This window comes from Squalius cephalus (assembly GCF_949319135.1).
Source record: "Squalius cephalus genome assembly, chromosome: 1".
Classification (NCBI taxonomy): domain Eukaryota; kingdom Metazoa; phylum Chordata; class Actinopteri; order Cypriniformes; family Leuciscidae; genus Squalius; species Squalius cephalus.
The window spans coordinates 62,674,659-62,695,600 of NC_137122.1; the positions used below are offsets into that span (position 1 = coordinate 62,674,659).

At 36.1% G+C, this 20,942-nt stretch overlaps 1 protein-coding gene and 1 long non-coding RNA gene across 2 annotated transcripts in view; one reads left to right on the forward strand and one right to left on the reverse strand.

The window, feature by feature from the left end:
* LOC307174638 overlaps window positions 1-20,942 on the forward strand; it is a 109,094-nt gene that overhangs the window by 9,176 nt on the left and 78,976 nt on the right. The gene's annotated exons all lie outside the window — the stretch shown is intronic.
* Window positions 10,709-13,983, reverse strand: LOC307166400 (uncharacterized protein; the record flags this gene model as incomplete). Its single annotated transcript, XM_079884729.1, has 8 exons — window positions 10,709-10,841; window positions 11,524-11,652; window positions 12,207-12,372; window positions 12,522-12,745; window positions 13,140-13,245; window positions 13,369-13,410; window positions 13,549-13,670; window positions 13,815-13,983. The coding sequence occupies 7 exons, from the start codon at window positions 13,981-13,983 to the stop codon at window positions 11,546-11,548; spliced, it is 936 nt and encodes a 311-aa protein (XP_079740855.1). The 3' UTR covers window positions 10,709-10,841; window positions 11,524-11,545.

Consider the following 20,942-nt stretch of genomic DNA (forward strand, 5'->3'; position numbering starts at 1 on the left):
GCCACTGTGGCTAGTGATTTTCCGAAGTTACTAGCCTCTCAGCATTTTCTCTGGGCACAATTTTGACATCGATGACATAGGGGGAAAACTGCCATAAAAATATTTTTAATATTATGTCATAAGTGGGCAATAGGTATATTAGGCTGCTGTCACTTTAAGACGTGACGCAGATCCATTATACTGTTACACACCGTATTGAACTTATTTGGAATTTTTACTTTACAAATTACAGACATGGCCGATTCGCACGGGATTAACCCTTGTGCATCCTTGAGGACATTTTTGTCCTTTTCAGTTTTGTTTTTTTGATCACTTTGCCTGTGTTAATGCTAACTGCATAAAATTTGGCACGGGTGTGTATTTTTATTGGAATTTTACTATTTCATCACCATTTCCTTTAAAAAATCTATTTTGCACTAGTTACACAAAATACTTCCTCTCAGTGCCTTTTGGACAAAAATGGCCCCATTGAAACCCATTAAAACTGCATTTTTTAATCCCTGTGCCGTTTAACTATAAAATGATGCAATCTTTTTTAATAGGCTTTCATTCTGGTTGCAAGGCTTCAAAATTGACATTTAAAAAAAAAAAAATTATCAGATGGTGCCATTTTTTCAGGTTAGGCCTATAAAGCAAATACTGGCTTTATTCCTGTTTTCTGCTTCGGCATATTATAGAGCCAACTGGATAAATTATGCAACAATAATTGTGTGGGTTTGTTGGTATGGATGTCTAAGTGTGGTTTGTATGTGTGTAATAAAATAAAAAGTGTGTTTGTGTGCTTGTAATATTTGAGAGAGAAAAACTCAACTGCAAATCTAAAATCCAATCACTGTGTTCACCAGTGGAGTTTTGCTGGCATCCAATGGGGAAAGTCTGGTACTGCGCCCAAACAAAATCTTACTGAAAGCTCATTTTTTGAGATATCATCCTCAAATTCGGAACACAACCTGATTAGATTTATGGCTTTGAATTTATATCAGTTTTAGAGTTCCAAATGTTTCATAAAATCTATATTTTATATAAAATATTGATTATAATATTTTCCATAAACTTAAACTTCTATAACATTTTTTTGGTTGCACTTTTTTCACTTCAACAACAATCTGCCAAGGGTCTTCTTTAAAATGAGACCAAACTTAAGTATTTGCTCCCAAGCATAACATTTTTATGAGAGTTTTTTGACTTGGACATTTTTGTCCCTTTTGGACCTATGTGTATTTTTATATATATATATTTTTATGTTAACTGCATGAATTTTGAGCTATTATAGAGCCAGTTGGATAAATTATGCAATGATAATTGTGTGTGTGTGTTGGTATGGATGTCAGAGTGTGGTTGGTATGTGTGTTATAAAAAAAAAAGTGTTTGTGTGCATGTGTGTGTTTGTAGTATTGAGAGAGAAAAACTCAACTGCAAATAACAAAGCCAATCACTGTGTTCACCAGTGCAGTTTTGCTGGGATCCAATGGGGAAAGTTTGGTACTGCGCCCAAACAAAATCTTACTGAAAGCTAATTTTTTGAGATATCAACCTCAAATTTGGAACACAACTTATTTAGATTTATGGCTTTAATTGTCTAGCCGTTTTAGAGTTCAACTTGTTTCATAAAATATATATTTTATATAAAATAATATTCATAAATAATTTTCATAAACTTAAACTTATATAACTTTTTTTGGATTTAAAAAAAAAAAAAAAAAGAAGAACTTCAGCAATAATCTGCCAAGGGTATTCTTTAAAATGATACCAAAGTTAAGTCTGTGCTCCCAAGCTTCAACTTTTTATGACAGTTTTTTGACATGGACATTTTTGTCCTCTTTGGACCTATGAGTAACTTTTTTAAATTGATGCACAAGGGTTAAGATCACAGACAACCTCAATTATTACAAATGACTAGATGTCACCAGGTAATACTAATCCAGTGCAAATAGGGCTTAAGGCTTTGTCTGGAAGTCAGTTGTAGTTATTTTGTTTCTCTTTTCTTCAGTGATTCTGTTTGTTATCATCGGGTGTCTTCAATAATCGAACAACCATCATTAATTAATTATCGAATTAACTCTAATACTCCTTCAGTGTTACTTTTAACACCCTGCTGGTGGTTCCCATATGAACAAAGAGCAGTGTTAATTTAACACCAGGGAATTTACTGTGTGGTGGCCTGTATACAGCTAGTACAAATGTCAAGCGAGATTTAAGATTAACACTAGAAGGAGTTTTTTGTATTTCCTAATTCGGGGAACAGACACAGTCTATATATGATCATATCTAGGTGAAAGATATGGTCTCTATGTCTCTGTGGTGGGATTTATCTGATCTCAGTGACGTGAGGCAGCTATACACTGTTATCCCTGAAATTGTTTTAATTTAAACTACTTAGGTACAATAAACATAAACTCCAAAATGTTTGCACAATTACTCCATGTTTTTAGTTTGTTGTACGATTTGCATGATACTTTTCATTCTATTGAATTGTTTAAATTGAATGTACTTAACTTAGCTTATTTTAGTCTGCTGTCAATGCAACGCAATATAAGGAAGATGTTGATTGGCTCTTTGAACTGACGTCAGACATGGATGCAGCGCGTATTTTCATCTGTTCATCTGGACTTTCATCATGCACGTTTGCTGGTGAGTAGGACTTTACATTTTGGTCTGAAACAGCGATTACATTATAAAACATTGATAAATGAGATGTATAACATTAAGCCAGTAAAACTAAATGTAAGTTTACTCTGTGTTTACATGTTAACGTTCGCCATGGTGTTGTATCGATCAGTCGCAACCGACAATTTTAAATAATTCTATGCTCTTTGGGATCGTCACATTTAAAATCTAATGCCTAACCTTTTTTGATCAATAATTCTCATTAAACAAATGAACGAAAATGTCGTCTGTTGTGTAAAACGATATATTTTTTAGATGGTGTTTTTGCATCTTGGCGGTTTGCCATCCCAGCTAGCAGGGAACGTTCTCAGAACGTTGGCTAACATTCCCTACAAGTTTGGTTAATGTTTTAAAAAAACCATTTGAATTTAATGTTCAAAGAATGTTTTGAGGATGTTTTCTCATTCCAAATAATGTTTCTATAAGGTTAAATGTAAACTAAGATATAACATTATAACTTTAACATTTTGAGGATGTTTTTAGAGAATCTTTTCCTACACAGCAAAAACTCCAGTGTTAAATTAACTCTCCTGGGAGTTTATTTGACTCCACACTCAAATGGTTAAAGTGTTAAAATATGAGTGTTAAATGAACACTGAGGAGTGTTAAAATGAATGAGATAATTAAGTGATTAATTGTGTGATGATTGTCCATTATTGAAGACACTTGATGTTAACAAGCAGAATCACCAAAGGAGAAAATCTAATTTTAAGTTACCATTATGGTGAATAGTGTTTGCTTTAGTTGGGCTCTTGACCCTTAAACTACTAACTTTAGATTTTGTCTGGCTGTTGTAACTAAGTTATAACTCTCAGCTGAACAATTATAAAAGGTGATCAGGTGGTGTTGGTTATGTTTTGACGTAATCATCAATTGACCTGAAACACTAAGCTCATTTACACATAGTCATTTAGCAGATGCTTTTATCTAAAGCAACTTACAACAGGGGACTAAACTTTATAGAGTATTGATTGCATTATTATTGATTATTTTATAGCATACGATTTGTAGCATTTTCCATAAAATCCAAAATATTTCTTGAAAGTTCTGTTCAAAATATTTTATTTAGACACACAGACATCAAGATTCAGCCTGTGAATCTCAACAATGGTGACAATAATAAAGCATGTTGCATTCTGGGTGCAACCAATCAAAACGCATTCATGGCTCCCATCATGCATTGCGTTATGAATAAAATATGATCTGAATTGTCTTAGTAATTTCCTTTTCCTAACTAAATATTTCGTTTGTCACCATTGATGAGATTCATACATTCATTTTTGATGTCTGTTTCTGCCTAAACATTTATTCTTTTTTTTTTTTTCAAAACAACTTTTAAGAAATCCGTTGAAATATATAAAATTCTGGATCTTATGTTGTAGAATCACTGTGATGATGTAATCAACAATATAAATTTAAGTCAGAGATTAGGCTCTAAATGAGTTTTGTGATTCAGGTCAAATGATGATTATATCAAAACATAATCAACAACATCTGATCATCTTTTCTCTTTGTTCATATGGGAGTTATAACTTAGTTACAACAGCCAAACAAAATTTAAAGTAAAAATGTAAGTGTCAAGAGCCCAGCTAAAACAAACACTCATCATCACCATAATGGTAACTTAAAATAGTGATTTTCTCCTTCGGTGATTCTGCTTGTTAACATCAGGTGTCTTCAATAATGGTCATTGAAGGTCATTAATCATCGCTCAATTAATCACTTAATTATCTCATTAACTTTTTATCACTGGAGTTTTTGCTGTGTACCTTTTAGGAGAACATTCTGGGAACCAAAAGAAAACTACCCGCTGAAAACATTATTAGAACTTCATGGTAATGTTCTCAGAACGTTTTTAGAACAAAACATTTCTAGCTGGGATGTTAGAAATGTTCAACATGGCTTAAATACTTTTATATAAAGCACAACTTTATCATTAACCTTTTAGAAGTTTTTACATTTCTTTGTGAGTGAAATATTAAACAAAATAGCTTATATTGAAATTCGACTGCCCGCAAGAAATGCTAGCCCATGTAGTTGTCTTAAAGAAATGCAACCTCGTGCTCATCAGTGTGGTGTTAGCTAGTAGGCCTACATTTCAGTTAATGCAGGTCTAGTATCATGACATGCTAAATAAATAAATAAATGGATAGCTAGATAGTACTTTATTTTGGATATAAATTTTAGAGATAACAGATCAAAAGATATAATTTTTTTCTTGTTATCATGTAAAAAGCAATCTAATGTGTTTTGTTACTCTGCAGATTCAAGTTCAAAGCAAGGCTAATCAAGATGATCTGGAAATGTAAGTATTGCATATTTGCTTGTGACAAAAGGGGATACTTGTTAAAACATTACAGACTTAAACATGGGGAATATGCAAGAAGCCAGGCTTTTCCATGCCTATATCAAGAATGTTTATGTAGTTTTAAGTCTTTCAATAGCCTTAAAATACACTTATCCCGTTTTCATACAACAAAACAACAGTCGAAGAGAAAATTTGAAGCTAAGTTTCGCTGTCAACTTTGTGATTTTCTTCAAAAGTCAATAGTCAAAAGTATGATTAATAGAAATTGCCTTCCTTTCATGTTGACAAATGATACAATATTTTATTTTTCTCTGCAACCACCACACCTCAGACCTCTGATCTCGTTGACATGCGATGCATTGCCATAAGAGGTCTTCCAGTACTTCTTGGTGATGACCCAACTGAGCTTGCTTTGTAACAAAACATGCTTTGTAAGTATTATTAATGCATGTCATAGGTTTATTATAATATTTTCAGCTGGAAATATGTAAACCTTACTGTGCATTTATGCTAGTAAGAACAATAATAATAATAAAAAAAACTAAAAACAATGTTATATTTTACATAAATGTTGAATGAAATGAGTGAGGAGGAAGTTTTAATTTTAAATCAGAATTTTAAATTCATGTCATGACACCTTTGAAACACTAAAATACAATCAAGGTTAATCTCATAACGTTTTATTTTAATCAGTAATTCATGTCATATGCAAAGACTTGTATATAAAAGAAAAACATAATGTTTAAATATAACTGAACTCCTGGATGCACTTGTGTACATAATTCACAAAAAATTATGCTTGCATTCAACTAAACAAAAAAATGTCCAATAAAATTAATATCTAGAAAAAAACTGTACACTGCTAAAATGTATTTTAGAAATCTCCAATCTCTTGTCCAGGCTTCTGATGATGGAGACTCGTACCAACATGTGCCAGTTGGAATCCTCAGCTTAGAAAATGAAGATGTGGCTCTGCAACCCCTGTCCATCCATCTCCACCCATCCTTGGTGGGAATCATCTTAGAGGGGAATGTTGTAATGGACAATTTAGACAACATACCCCAGGCCATGTGTCTTCTTTTTGGTTTAACTTGCGTAAGTTAAATTGTAGACAACAGACTGCCTAGCACATAGCACTACCTAGTCTAGCACCTAGACTACCCAAAGTGCATGGGCAACACCTTTCTTTTCATTCAGCAAGTTTTGCTAGGTTTAGGAAAGAAGGAGTTGAAGGGCAATATTCTGGCTGTTACAAACCAGCTTACCATGTAAACAGGTACAGTAAATGCATTTTTCTTCTGGTTCTCTTTCAGAATCGTTAGATAAAAAAAACTTTCCCTTTCATTGAACTATGCCTTCAAATAAATTGTGAGTTCAAATAAATGATTGTTATCCTTTGTCCTTATTTGTTATGCAGGTGTATCTTTACTAAATCATTTACAGTAAATAGGTATATTTAAATTAAAGTTTTGGGTTCTGTCTACTCACAACATTCATCCAGATTGTAGGTTTCACATATGTTTTCTGTGCATAACTGTAAGCCTTTACAGGTTGATTGAGCTTAAAAAATGTATGGAAACTCGTTGCCCTAAAAAAGTTAATTTTGTATTGTTGAAAAAACAGCATATTTTAAGTTTAATGTACCTAAAATTTCAATTGCACTGTATTAAAAACTGTTAGTTCAATGAACTAAAAGTTTTCAATTAAATGCATTTGAAATCTCATTTCCATGACTTTAGAGGAACATGTTTTCCAAAAGGTATGATGTTCCACAAACGTTATTTCAACTACATTTTTATTAAGAACTCAACATTCTAGGAACGTTAATTTGTAACATTCTGAGAACATAAAAATATCCAGTTTCCTGAATGTTAATATAATGTTATTTAAAGGGGACATACCATGAAAATCTGACTTTCCGTGATTAAGTGCTATAATCGGGTCCCCGGTGCATCTACCATCCCAGAAAATGTGAAAAGTGCAATCCAGTAACTTTGTTTTGGTAAGCATTTCTCTGCAAGCATGTAAAAAAATAAGCCGATCAGACGTTGCTCCCCTTCTGACGTAGGAAGGGAAGAGATCTTATAATATTACCGGCTCTTAATCTGCCATTTGGTTTTCGCAAGCGACAACAGTGTAACCAGTTCTAACGCAATGGCAAAAGTTTGAGCAAAGCATGCTAACTGTTCTGTCGTTGATGCACAATTTCTCACGATTTGCTAATCTCATCAATGACCAAAATTGGTTATTTGTTATTAATAGATTATTTTCACCAACTATAATTTCTTGCCACACAGAACGGACAATCTAAATTGTGATTTGTTTTAAAATACATTCTGGGGAATTTAATGTATTTAATGTCAATATGTCAATCTGTATTTAATAATCAAAATTTGGACTGTTCGATCTGTGTCAAAAAAGGTGAAAATCATCTATTAGTAATGAATTACCACTTTTGGTCAGTGATGAGATTAGTGAATCATTATACCTTCTGATATAAAAAAACGAAATCACCTGATCAGGTCTGTTTCTGGCTTTCTTTGTAACAAATTATGTGTTTCAGTAAACACGGTTACAAAAATCACAAAGTTGCTTAAAAAACTTAGTCGAACTGCACAACTAAAATAAACACTGATCACAATAACGGTGACTTTACAAAACCTATTATTTCCAATAAAACATCAACATCAACACCACATCTACATTAATTCTCAATAACTAGTTGGTAATAGGCGAAGCTGGTAATGCTATTTGTGGAGTTGTTTAATCCTCCTCTGCTGAGATCTTCACAGATTTAATGTATTCTTTTCTCTTCAGTTGAGTTCATCTCCAGAAGTCAGTTGTAGTTCTTGTCTTTCTCTTTTCTTCAGTGACTCTGCTTGTTATCATTAGGTGTCTTCAATGCTCAATCATCACTCAATTAATCACTTAATTATCTCATTAACTCTAACACTGCTTCAGTGTTACTTTTAACACCCTGCTGGTGGTTCCCATATAAACACAGAGCAGTGTTAAATTTAACACCAGGGGCCCTATCTTGCACCCAGCGCAATTGACTTTGTACACCGACGCATGTATCATTCCTATTTTGCACCCGCGCAAAGCGCGCTTTTTCCTCCACAGACGCACATCGCTAAACTAGGGAATGAACTTGCGCTCCCTGGGCGGTTCAGCGCAAAGAGGAGGTGTGTTCCAGCGCAAACGTTCCTTCATGCTATTTTGCAGGTTTAGAAAACAGTTGCGCCACTAACCAGGAAAAAACAGTTTAAAGTCAGTGGCGCGTTGCGCATGTTATTCATATGCTATTTTAAGGGCGCATGCTTGGCCATAATCAATGTAGTGTGTGCACAACGCGCATACACTTTGATTCTCTCATCTACACAGAAGCAGCAGTTTTCATTTTTGCAAATCATACATTATTACGATAGATAGATAGATAGACAGATAGATAGATAGATAGATAGATAGATAGATAGATAGATAGATAGATAGATAGATAGATAGATAGATTATTATAAAAGCATACATCTAGCTTACACATTTACCCAAATTATCATACGCCTGTTTAACCGAAGTTAATTTGGGTGCGTTTCTCCATTTCAAGGTAACTTCTCTCTTTTTTATGGCCGTGACGAGAACGTCGGTCTCCTCGGCTGTGAACCGCTCCTCGCGTGCGCCTGGCAAATCCGCTGTTACAATAGGAATCCGCTTTAGAACAAGCGCGCCTGCTCTTAAAGGGAATGTGAGATGACGCTCTGATTGGTTTATTTCACGTTACGCCCAAACCACACCTATGAATAATGAAGCTACTTCAGACCAACCCAGTTTAGATTTGTGCCTGGCGCAAGAGTCATTTATCCCGCCGGGAAAATAGCAACAGCGCCCGAGACCCGCCCACAAAGTTACTTGCGCTTTGCGCTTGACACTTGCGTTTCAGATCGTTAAAATAGGGCCCCAGGGGTTTTACTGTACAGGTCAGGAAGCAGACAGACTGGCTAAACCAACCGGCTGCTAGCTGTCTCACGTCACTGAGGTCAAATAAATCCCTTTCACCTAGATATTATCATATAGAGACTGTGTCTGTTCCCCTAAATAAGAAATACAAAAAACCCATTTAAGGGTAACATTTTTATTGATGTTTAACAAATAAAAAACATATAATACAGATAAACAAATGATAAAGCTTGGGTTGCTGAATATTCAATCCCTTACTTCAAAAACACTTATTGTAAAAGGTGGTATCAGTGATTTCAGGCCCAAAAATATTGAAATTTTTTTTCCTAACGATCCGCTAGCTGCCCGCCCCATAAGCATGTCGTCAAAAAACGTGTCTCTGTAGGCAGCCTAGGCTCTGAGATCTGCACACAAAAACAATTGGTTTCACCAACCACTCAAAACCAAAACAAATAGTGTTCCAACCAATCACCGACAGTGGGAGGGTGTTGTGAGGTTTTGTGCTCGTGCACGGCTGCACGCGATGTCAGAGCTGAAGAAAAAGCTGGCTCAAAACCTCACAACACCCTCCCACTGTCGGTGATTGGTTGGAACACTATTTGTTTTGGTTTTGATTGTTTGGCTAAACCATTTGTTTTTGTGTGCAGATCTCAGAGCCTAGGCTGCCTACAGAGACACGTTTTTTTGACGGCATGCTTATGGGGCGGGCATCTAGCGGATCGTTAGGAAAGATTAGATGAATGTGATAAAAATATTTTATGGGCCATGAAATCACTGATACCACCTTTAATGGTATGATTACAGATTATAACCTAGATGTACTTAAATGAGTCCACCCTGCAAGATTACTGTTATAAACATGAGCCTCGTCTGAAAGGCAAAGGGGAGGTGTTGCTGTAATTTATAGTAATATCTTCAGAATTACTGAGAAGTCTTGTTTTAAATATAATTATTTTGAAGTGTTGGTGCTCTGAAGTGTTGGTCCACTGTCACAGCAGCCAAAAAAAGACAAAAGATATGATAATAGTTAAGAGCCCAACTAATGGAAACAGTAATCACTGTTATGGTGACTTAAAATGAAACACATTACACAGTAAATTTGTCAGAGTAAAATTTACTCAAATTGAAGAAAATTTTACTCTATGCCAGATAACATTTGGTCCCTCTCTGAAAAGAGTAAAAGTTACTCTTTTGATAGAGCAGTTTTTCCAGAGTTAATTATACTCAATTTAGTGATAATATTTTACTCTTTCCTATGATATTTAACTCTATTTAGTGTTTTTTTAAATCAACTCTCATGCTATTTTACTCACTTCAGAGCTACAAGAAATTGACTCTGCTACTTTTTAACTCTGTTCAGGGGAACTTCAAATTTACTCGGCCACATTTTATTTCCCCTCCAGAGTTGTTTATCATCAATTATGAGTAAACTATAAAGAATAACTAACTGAATAAAGAATAACCATTCATGTTTTACCCTCAAAAAGTCTAGAAAATATAAATGAGAAACTTAAACTTGCTTTTCAGTCTGAAATAAAATCAACAACTGTATACTCGTCTCAATTTTTATTTTTCCAAGCACCTGTTTAAACAATTTTACACTTACACTTAATTCATTTGTGATCCTAAAAATAAAATAACGAAAACAATACTAAAATAATAATAAAGAAATCTAGCACCTGTTTAATTCAATTGTGATCATAAAATAAATAATGAAAACAATAATACTAAAATAATAGAAAATTGTGATAGTAATGTAAGAGAAGAGATGAAGAATTACATGAAACAATATGGTACAATAAACAAATCAGAATCCAAACCATAAGACATAAGATACGTAGATACGGTACGATAGATACGGCTGGAGACTCTCTCCAATGGTATCGAAGTGCCCTTGGATACTGGTACCGGTCTGTGAAAGAATGAAAACACATTAGTGCCAATGTGACTTAAAAGTTAAACTCAATATACACCATGAATAAAATATACAGTGATGTCTTCCACCTAAGTTTCTTTATTACATACTTCCAACAGATTGTTACAAAGCAGGGCTCCAGACCAAGTTTTCCACTGGTTGCACTGGTGCTATCAACTTTCTCAGTTGGTCGCACCAGCACATGATTTGGTCGCACCCATTTTTTTTTTTTTTTTGTTGCTACAACATAGGATTAATCAATGCATGCTGATGAATAGTTGTCTCAATCTTTTCATTTTTATATGACTTAATTCCTAAATTTCCTTAATTTCTAATGGACTATATGCACGGTTACTTCCTGGTTTTCGATAAGCCAGCTCAGGCATTTCTGGTGTACATTCTGTGCTCACTGTACATCCACACAAAACCATCAAAGGTTGACTTTGTAATGTTGTATTTCTATTTTAATGCCGTTAATGCCGAAAAACTCGTTCATTATATAAATTTGGTTGCAGTCTAGAACCCTGCTAAGTATGTACTAAGTAGAAAAGAATTGAACAAGTACAACAATTTGGAGGACCAAATAAGAACCTGTCTGAGAAATAAGCAAGTTCAAGGTCACACAGTAACACAACAATATGAACTAGTGTCATTTGATCTGCTTCATCAGTAGCTTCACCTTGATGAATTTGACAAGACAATCACATGCTTTTCTCGCTGAGATCTTTCCCCGGTCTTTTGTGGCCTTGACTTGAGGATGGCAAAAGGTGAACCAGCATCAGAATGGAATACATGTTGCTGTCCCAACCTGGAGACAAGGAAAACAAAATAAACATTGGTTTTTAAGTTTTTAGGTAGAAGGGGTTGAGCATACCCTCCTACTCAGTTGAACTAGTTTAACTTAGACTTTAACTTCACTTGGATGATGTGCCGGTATAAATAAATTAACCACTCTAGTACCTTAGTTTATACTGCACACAGAATCAGTATTAACAGCACATTCATGGCCAAGTCTTGATGACTACAGATGTGTGGATGAATTAAGGTGAAACCTCTACAGATATTGAAATGAGGTCATAGAGTTAAACTTTATCTACTACATATCAGCCATACTTTTGTTATTCAGATACCCAAATTCTGTAAATCTGCAACACCTGTACTAGGCCTTTGAGAAAAGATCAGGGTAGAAATGTTAGAGAAACAGGTGATTTTCATTCTGACAGTTTACCCATTGCAAGTCTGTGTTGCATATGAATCAAGCATGTCTAATGGGTAAAGTTGTGACCACACTTTAAACTCTTTAGATCTGAATAAAGCTATATGCTTGTCATAAACACATAACTTATAGCACAATATAGTTACCTTCTTCAACTTCAGTGGCTTCAGCATTTTGGATGAGGTCTTGGAGCTCACTAGTCTGTGTGAGGCCACGGCACTGTGCAATAACCTTTGGTTTTATGTTGGTAGACCACTTCAACAACTTTGCAGAGGTCGCATCACCAAATAGAAGTCCAAAATCTTGATCAATCTGTACAAAATGCCAAAGATAATTAAAGTAGGAACCACAGTAGAAACTCACTTTTTTTTTTATCTAATGAGTCTGGGTTACTGCAGAACAACAATAGCACTTAATTTCATGTGTATGTTTTCATGTTTAAAGATTTGAAGTCCACATACCAAGCCTGGTATATCCAAGAATCGCGGGAAAATAGAAAGAATATCAGATGACTCTTTAGGGTCATGCAGCATCTTCTGCCGATAGCCCAGTGTTAACCTCATCTTTTCCTTTACCACTGCCTCGTCAGCTGTATGCTTCATCAGGGCAATTGCTTCCTGACACTGACGTTCATCTTTCAACCAGCTGTCTTCTTTGAAGGGATCCCTGTCAGTAGTTGGCCCACCTGAAAATGTTTAAGACAATATGAAAACCAAATATTTTCTTTCAAAAGCATGCACAACACATTTATACCAAAACTAAATACATGACAGGAAAAAACATAGAAAACATGCATGTACAGTATCCCAGAGTGACTTTTAAATTTGCCCAACATGGATGATTGTGCAAAACATATTTGCATTTAAAAAGAACAGCAATTATATTTTGAAGAGATACTATGTAACACTTGACCTCATTTACATTATGACTTAATGACAGACCAATCTGGAACAAAAGAATACTTTTTAAAAATGATAAAAATAAGCAAGTTTTATGTTCAATAAAAAAAAATAAAAAAACATTTATCAAGCCTTCCAGCCAAGCTAATAAGAGCAGTGACTAAGCATCAAATCTCGCACCTGTTTGTGGTTGGCGTTTCATTCGTCCCTCGGATGCTTCCTTCTGCAGAGTCTTTATTCTCCATGCCAGATATCCACTTCCATCTTCTGCATTGTAATAATGCTCCTATGACCAGAACAATACACAGACCTAGTAGTTATACATTACACAGCTAAGAAAATAAATACCACATGAATTATAAAGTAGATAATCTTTACTCTTTAACTCATAAACATAATCGTTTATGACCTTCTCGCCTCCAGGGCTGCTCTTTAGGATATCTTCAATCATCTGGAGGGGGGAATTATGTTATATTGAGCAGAGATGAGAAATTATTAACAAATGACAAGTGTATATAGTTCCAAATATCTTTACTATTTAAGTAATTCTATATAGATGTATTTCAGAGGCAAGATTGGTGATCCTTACTTGGCCAAGACGACGTTCCTCAGCTCGATTTTTTTCAGGAGGACTTCTAATCAACATTGCTGTGTCATCAGACTCTGACGTGCCCTCAGTATCTCCTAAATATGAGCTTAAGCTTAAAGAATCTGCAATATAAACCATATCAATGGTCTGAAGATCTGTTCATACTACTTTTGATTGCATGCTATGACAGCTATTGAGAATTAGTCAAATAGACATATTAGCCTATGCAAATATGGTGAATATTGCTGAGAATAAACAAAACTTACCATCAACGCTTGCTGTGCCTGGAAGGAAAATTTCTAGGACACCAATGTCTGGTCGTGTCAGCAGATATTCAAATGCTTCCTCATCAACCTCTGTCTTTGAGTCATCAAAGACTTTTACATCCTTTGTAGGAAGATCAAATTTCTTGGCAACTGAAGGAAGACAAATCATTGGGAAATTGACAAAGGCCAGCAATGCCAAAGGAACTAAAACAGTTATTTTTATAAGATAAAATCATACACTTATTATATTACTATTAAAAAATATTTTCAGAGGGAAAAGTATTAATGATATTAACAATGTTAAAGTTTGTTATATCTCACCACATTCCAAAAACGTCTGAAATGTAAAAGGTGTTGGAGAAAAAATATATTTCTTGCTATTTTTGAACTTCACTCTGACAACGTTGTTGGTTTGCATTCTGGAGGGACCAAAGAGACTAAGTTAAACAAGGCGTTAACACTCACAGTCAGATGATAAAAGGAAAAGAAGAAAAAAAAAAACATTTGGTAACAATTTAGAGTACTAGGCTTATTTTATAGGCCCATTTTCTTTCTTTTTTTTACAGGGCGAGTAAAAATTTGAATTACTGGCCCGACTGGATTTTCCAGCTAAAAAATCCTTAGCGTTGAGCCCTAGATTATGTATAAATATAAGGTAATAAAAAGCATGATAACACTCTAATATTGGCATTAATAAGTCATTGTTAGCTGTTGAGGTTTTTGTAAGATTTTGGATAATAATAATGACTCAAGTGTTACTAGCCTACATCTTTCTAAAGGAACAAGGAATTACTATTCCAAATCTTCCAAAAATCTAAAAAGCCTACAATGACTTTAGCCATTACTAGGGAATTTAAAAGCTAATAATAACATTTTAATAGTTCTGTTAAGGCACTGTGCTCAATGCTCATCCACATCCACATCAAAATGGCCTCCATCGATCCTAACGTTAACTTAACTCATTACAGAGTGAAGTACATGTGGTGCACAACTCGAGCCGCTCGTCACAATAACGTATAGTGGACAAACATTTGATATGAAGCTAACTTCACTGGTGTCAATTAACGTTCATGTAATCTATATGTTAGCTAACGTTATTTTCTTTGGTTAACAGTTACAAAAATAAGATAATTTATCATTTAAGATAAGATAACTTTCTAGATTTATCCTAACTTAGTTCTATCTCGAGGCCAAATGTGATATGTGTTCGCCTCATAGACTGTAAAAAAAGATGGACGACGCCCCTTCGCTCTCTTCCATTGATGAGAACTGAAGCCGCCAGAGTCCCGATATGGCGCTGACATATTGGAACTTGAGTCTGCGCAGTAGCGATCTCGGGACCAGACCTGCGCAGTAGTGAGCAGGAAGTAAAGCCGCGAAATCAACGCTCCGCCCTCACTCTCGCAGGGAAAGTGCATTCTGCACACTTTTTTAAAAATTGATTGCAGTACGACAAGAGGCTTATTAAAATAAAGTAAATACAATCTCCTCAGTCCTCCGAAGATCCCGAAAAAAATGTCCGTTGGTGCTTCAGTGACTACTTCGCTCAGAGAATCTGTCAATCACAGCTGTCAATCATGACGTTACACCACCGCATCACGTAACTAACTAAAAACCAACTTATTTTTGAAACAGACACTTGAACTTACATCAGCGTGATAAAAACGACAGCAAATGAAAGAAACCACCTTTGGAAAAAGATATTTGAAGTGTAATTTAATTGTTTAGTTGGTCGCGCGTCCCGTTGAATAACACGGGGAGGCGGGGCTTATGACCTATACTAGGACCAGCCACCGGGGGGCGATCGAGACGTTTTGGCTTCACTTTTCAGGGCATGTGCGGCACGCTTGGTTCGCCTGCACAACATCATCTAACAAGTGATTAACTTATGTTAGTGATTTTCCCTCGTTAAGTAGCTAAACAAGTCTTGTCGAGCACTAACGTTCGCGTTAAACTTCACATCAAGTTCACATTGGCGTCGCGATCACTGTAATGTTAAAAAAATGCGGCAAAATGGTCTGAGCTCAAAACAGAGGCGATTATTATGAAAAGGAGTTCTAAAACTTTGAAATTCTACTTACTTTTACATCCAGCAGAAGCACAACTTCTTCCAAATCCACATGCAGCGATCACCGTGACCAACGTAATGGCGGATAAACGAAACTTTAGGAGGAGAAGATTTTGGGGAGGAGTCACAGTTACTCTTCAATTTTGCTCCCACTCTATGGACACATTTTACTCTGTTCACTCAAAATAGATCAAAAACAACTATTTTTGAGCAAAAAAAAAATTACTCTGGAAAAATTACTCTGCCAGTTTTCCTGTGTAGAGTTAAACCTCTGTTAATTCTCAATAAGAGCTTCTGTAGACGTCTGACAGAAATAAAGTCAGTCTGGTTAGTAATAAGTGAAGCTGGTAATGCTGTTTGTGGAGTTGTTTAATCCTCCTCTGCTGAGATCTTCACAGATTTAATGTCTTCTTTTCTCTTCAGTTGATTTCATCTAAGGCTGTGGCTGAAATTACTCCATATTTAATATACACAGATTTTTTGGCTACGATAAGGTCCAGTTCTGGTTTATTTCTTTGCTCTTGGCTGACATGTGGCATTGCTATGCAGAGGTGTAAAGTCCAGGTTCAGAAAGTAAAAGTCCTCCTCAGTATTTTGTTCCAATCACCTGGATTTGCTAATTCAGACAGGAGAGAGAACTAATTAGTGAAATCAGCTGACTTTTAGTTTATGGGTGGAATAAACATATGGCAGGACTTTTACTCTTTGACCCCTGGATTACCCACCTCTGCCAGTATCAATGTTGCTCGTAGTTCTTCTGTGTCGCAGACTGGCTGGAGGGGTCTGTTGAAGTGTACAGTCACGGCCGCCACTCAACAGATTGTGTGCGTGTTTTTCACAGACAGTTCAACGGTGACAGACGTTTTTTTTTTTTTTTTTTTAATCCTTTATTTAAACAGGTCAGGTCAGAGAGCAGGATCTCCAACTCAACAATGCGCATGTGCAAATCATGCTTAATCTAATAAAAATGCTTTGATCAAATTAATAAATTCAGTTTAATGTCCCCCTGCCAATTTATATTGTATCCATGTAAAAAAAAAAAAAAAAATGGATTCAACCATAAATATAAACTAAAATGTTTACTTTAATGAAAAAATAAATAAAAAAAAGTAAGCTATTTCAACGAGAAAATGCACATTAAACGAACAACAGCAATGTTAGACTTTTTTCAGTGCTCCTTTACACAAAGTCTTAAAGCCTGGCTTCTAGAAAATCCAACATGTGATCATATTTAATTTCTGTAGTTCATTACTTGTTTAACTATTACTGCTGTTATTATTTAACCTGCTTCTAATGTCAATGTCCTTTGCTTGTTGCCAGGTGTCCAGCTGCAATATTATGGTATGTATGGATTATTGTATTTTATTACATGGCTTGGTTGAGTTCTAATGTAGAATGCGATGTGTTATTGATAACAGACCGCTGCGAAGTATAACACACCATGAAAAACAGAGCATTGCTATGGATATTTTCTTTAGCGGAAGCAATACAATCGTTTTTAAATCAATAAACTCCTTTTTAGATCAATATTTTGTGTCAAATAATTGATTTATTTTGTAGGTAGCCATGTAATAAGCGGGATAATGTAGAGCGAATACAACCCCTTCAGGCTGATTCAAGCTCCGCTTCACGTTAGGGTCCTGCCTGTCGGGGTTTTATTCGCTATAACAACTGCCTCACTCTATATTATCCCTTAAGGCACTTTCACACCGGACGCATAGCAAAAAAGCGAAACGAATAAGCAAATAGTTTGCGTGCGAATAATTTGCATCAAAACCATTCACATCAGCCGCGACGCGAATTTGCCGTTCAGAGCTTTTTCTATTTTTTCTGCGTCTTCAACTAAACACATTATGTAACACACAAAGTAACAAGTTAAAATCATTCAACTAGAAACTGTAGACATCACACAAAGAATGTATAGTAGGCTAAAAGCAGCTCTAGTCTCACTACATTTTGTTACATGTTCAAAGTAAACACGGTCTCTGTCTCTATCTTTGACGATAATAGTGTTAGCTTTCTATCCCAAATGTAGTTTAGCCTGCTAGCTTACACAGCACAGGACTATACAACGACTAAAACTATCACACAGCATACTCACAGTCAGGGCCGTTTGAAGGAATTTGGGGGCCCCAAGCAAAATGGACATGGAGGCCCCCCCAATAAAAAACATATTATAATATGTAACCATATTCCGTCCGTTCGAAAAAAAAGTTGCACTAAATGTTTGTTACAAGCAGCATTTGCCGTCAGGCAGGTAGCTAACATAAACATATTTTTTCTAGCCTATATACCTGCTGCAAAATTACACCATTTGTACAAGACAAGTGGAGCTATTTTATCCAGTGTAATTTATCACTTACCACTAGGGGTGTAACAAAATTCACGGTTTGGTATGTTTTCGATACAGCAAAAAGAAAGAAATGCCAATTTCCTTGATTTATTTATTTTTCTTCTTTTTTAAATTAAAACTAGCATCATAAAATATGATTTCTTTTTACTTTGAGCAATTCTGGAGCTATAATTGACTCTTCTTAGGAGCATTAACATTTAAGATTAACATTTGAGGGCATTGTATTCATAATGTCAAAATAAAACCGACGTAATGTTACTTGAAGGCATTATAGCCTACTATTCCTGCCAAACTATGTGAATGTTTCTCACTAGATCTCGCAGCGATGTTATTACTTCTGTGGCGAATTCAAATGCTTTCTTTACTGGATCTCTTATTAGCGCTGTGTAGTAACAGTGTCGCATGAACACGATCGGCTCGCGCTGCACTGGTCCAAACTGATAAACAACGGTCCGTCAACCACACAATAACGAGTAGCCCAGTTTCGTTCCGCTTGCATTACGTTTGCACATTTGATGCTGGGCAATGTTGTCGCGCCGGCGTCTCTACATTATGAGCGCGCTTGCCACGCGCAACGCGCCTACATTTGAAATAACGAAATTTTGGTCGGCAGGAAAAATGATCCAACGAACCGTTCTGTTTGAAAACGCGTAAGTTACCGAACACCGAACCGAAAGCCTCGTACCGAACGGTTCAATACGAATACGTGTATCGTTACACCCCTACTTACCACTATCTTGTTTTTTCTTATCCTCCTCTTCCTTTCTCTTCATTCTTTTCTGGCTTCCTGAAGCATAATTCCGCTTCATGATGACTGCCGAGGAGGTTTTGTATTTTGCCGGCAGCAGAGATCGCGTGGTTGGCTGGTTGCTGTCAGCGACTACTGAGAGGGGCCCCCTTGAGGGGGATCCCGATAACAGTGTCATTGCACTTTACTGCATTGACTATCATCAACGGGGCGCTCACACAGTTTGTCGTTGCATTTTATTCTTAACCAGTCGTTGTCTTGGGGCCCCAGGCCAGCTCGGGGCCCCAAGCAATTGCTTGGTTTGCCTGCCTTGTCGCGACGGGCCTGCTCACAGTCGAGATAACCGAGTTGGTTGGCAATGCTATGCCACACATTGTCTTTCAAATCGTTGTCCTTGTAGTATGTGATTGGCTGAAGCCTTTTCTGTCGCCGCAAAAATAAAAATCGCATCGAAGCAAAGCAGCAGCACATTCACTTTCGGTGTGGAAGCACTCATTACACAAACAGCTGATCAAAAAATAAAACCATCGCGCGAATTATTTGTGTGTCAAAATCACATCCAGTGTGAAAGGACCTTTACTTATACAACACGTAACTGTCTCTAATATTTTATCGAGATTAATATAATGTTGGCTATGTTTTACGTATGTTTATTGTTTATTCCTGCATGCCTATACATGTACCGACAGAAGTTTGTGTGTTGTGGCGTTGTATGCTTGTATGGCTATTTGTGTGGAAATGCTGATTGTTGTTTCTGAGTTAATGTTCTGATGTTTTGCTGCTCATTGTTGCTCCGCATGGCTTGTGTCCTGTGCTGAGAATTATTATTTTGTTGCTGTTGTTGTCTTTATGTTATGATGTTATGATGTCCTTGTATTGTGCTTTTTTATTTTGTTGATTATTTTGAGGGTTTCAAAGAAATTCCCCATTGTTAAATGCAGTGGCGGTTCTACATTGAATTACACCATGTGCGAGTAATAACCTGGGCGAGTAGTGCAGTGTAATAACTGAACTTGAGAGAGAAAACTGAATAACTGAATCATACAGAGAAAACATAGTTGCATTTTATCTTTCGCTCGTTTCTAAATTGGGCAACTGATGGCTTGTACCTTTCTTGTGCCTTTCCGCGCCCCCTCCCCTTTCCCCTTCTCAGACAAACAGCTTCCGTGCACGGCATCTTCTCAGCAAGCAGGGGCGCCTGCAGCTGCAGGGGGCGCAAATTTGCCAATTCCCCACACAGTGAAATGATAGATAATAGAAAACCGCTTTGCGGCGCCGATTTTTTTTTTTTTTTTTTTTTTTTTTGCTCGTGCCGGCGGCGCCGCACCCCCAAAAATGCCGCCCGGGCGATTGCCCGGTTCGCCTGTGCCAAAAACCGCTACTGGTTAAATTAACACTGCTCTGGGAACCATTAACAAGGGTGTTAAAAGTAACACAGAAGCAGTTAATTAGATATTTAAGTGATTAACTGAGTGATGATTGCTTGATTATTGAAGAAACCTGATGGCAATGAGCAGAATCACTGAAGGAAAGAGAAACATAAGAACTACAACTGACTAAAACAATAAATATTATTACAAACCTTTATTTCTCTAATTTGTCTAGTTCTCTTTGAGTAATAAGCAGTTGTTTAAACCACTTTAATGCAGTCATTTAGCCATTAAAGTAAAAATATCGATCTGCTTTAACAAAACAAAAATGTTTTCTGAAACACCTATAATGGTTTAAAAGAAAAAAAAAAACCTTTAAACGAGTTAAGGGTCAAGAGCCCAACTACAGTAAACACTGATCACCATGATGGTGACTTACAATTTGTGATTTTCTCTTTTGGTCAAGCGAAACAATCATTCATCTACATCTAAACCACTAATTATTGTCAATAAGAGCTGCTGTAGACGTCTGACAGAAATAAAGTTAGTCTGGGCTGCATTTCCCAAAAGCATCGTAAGCCTAAGTTGA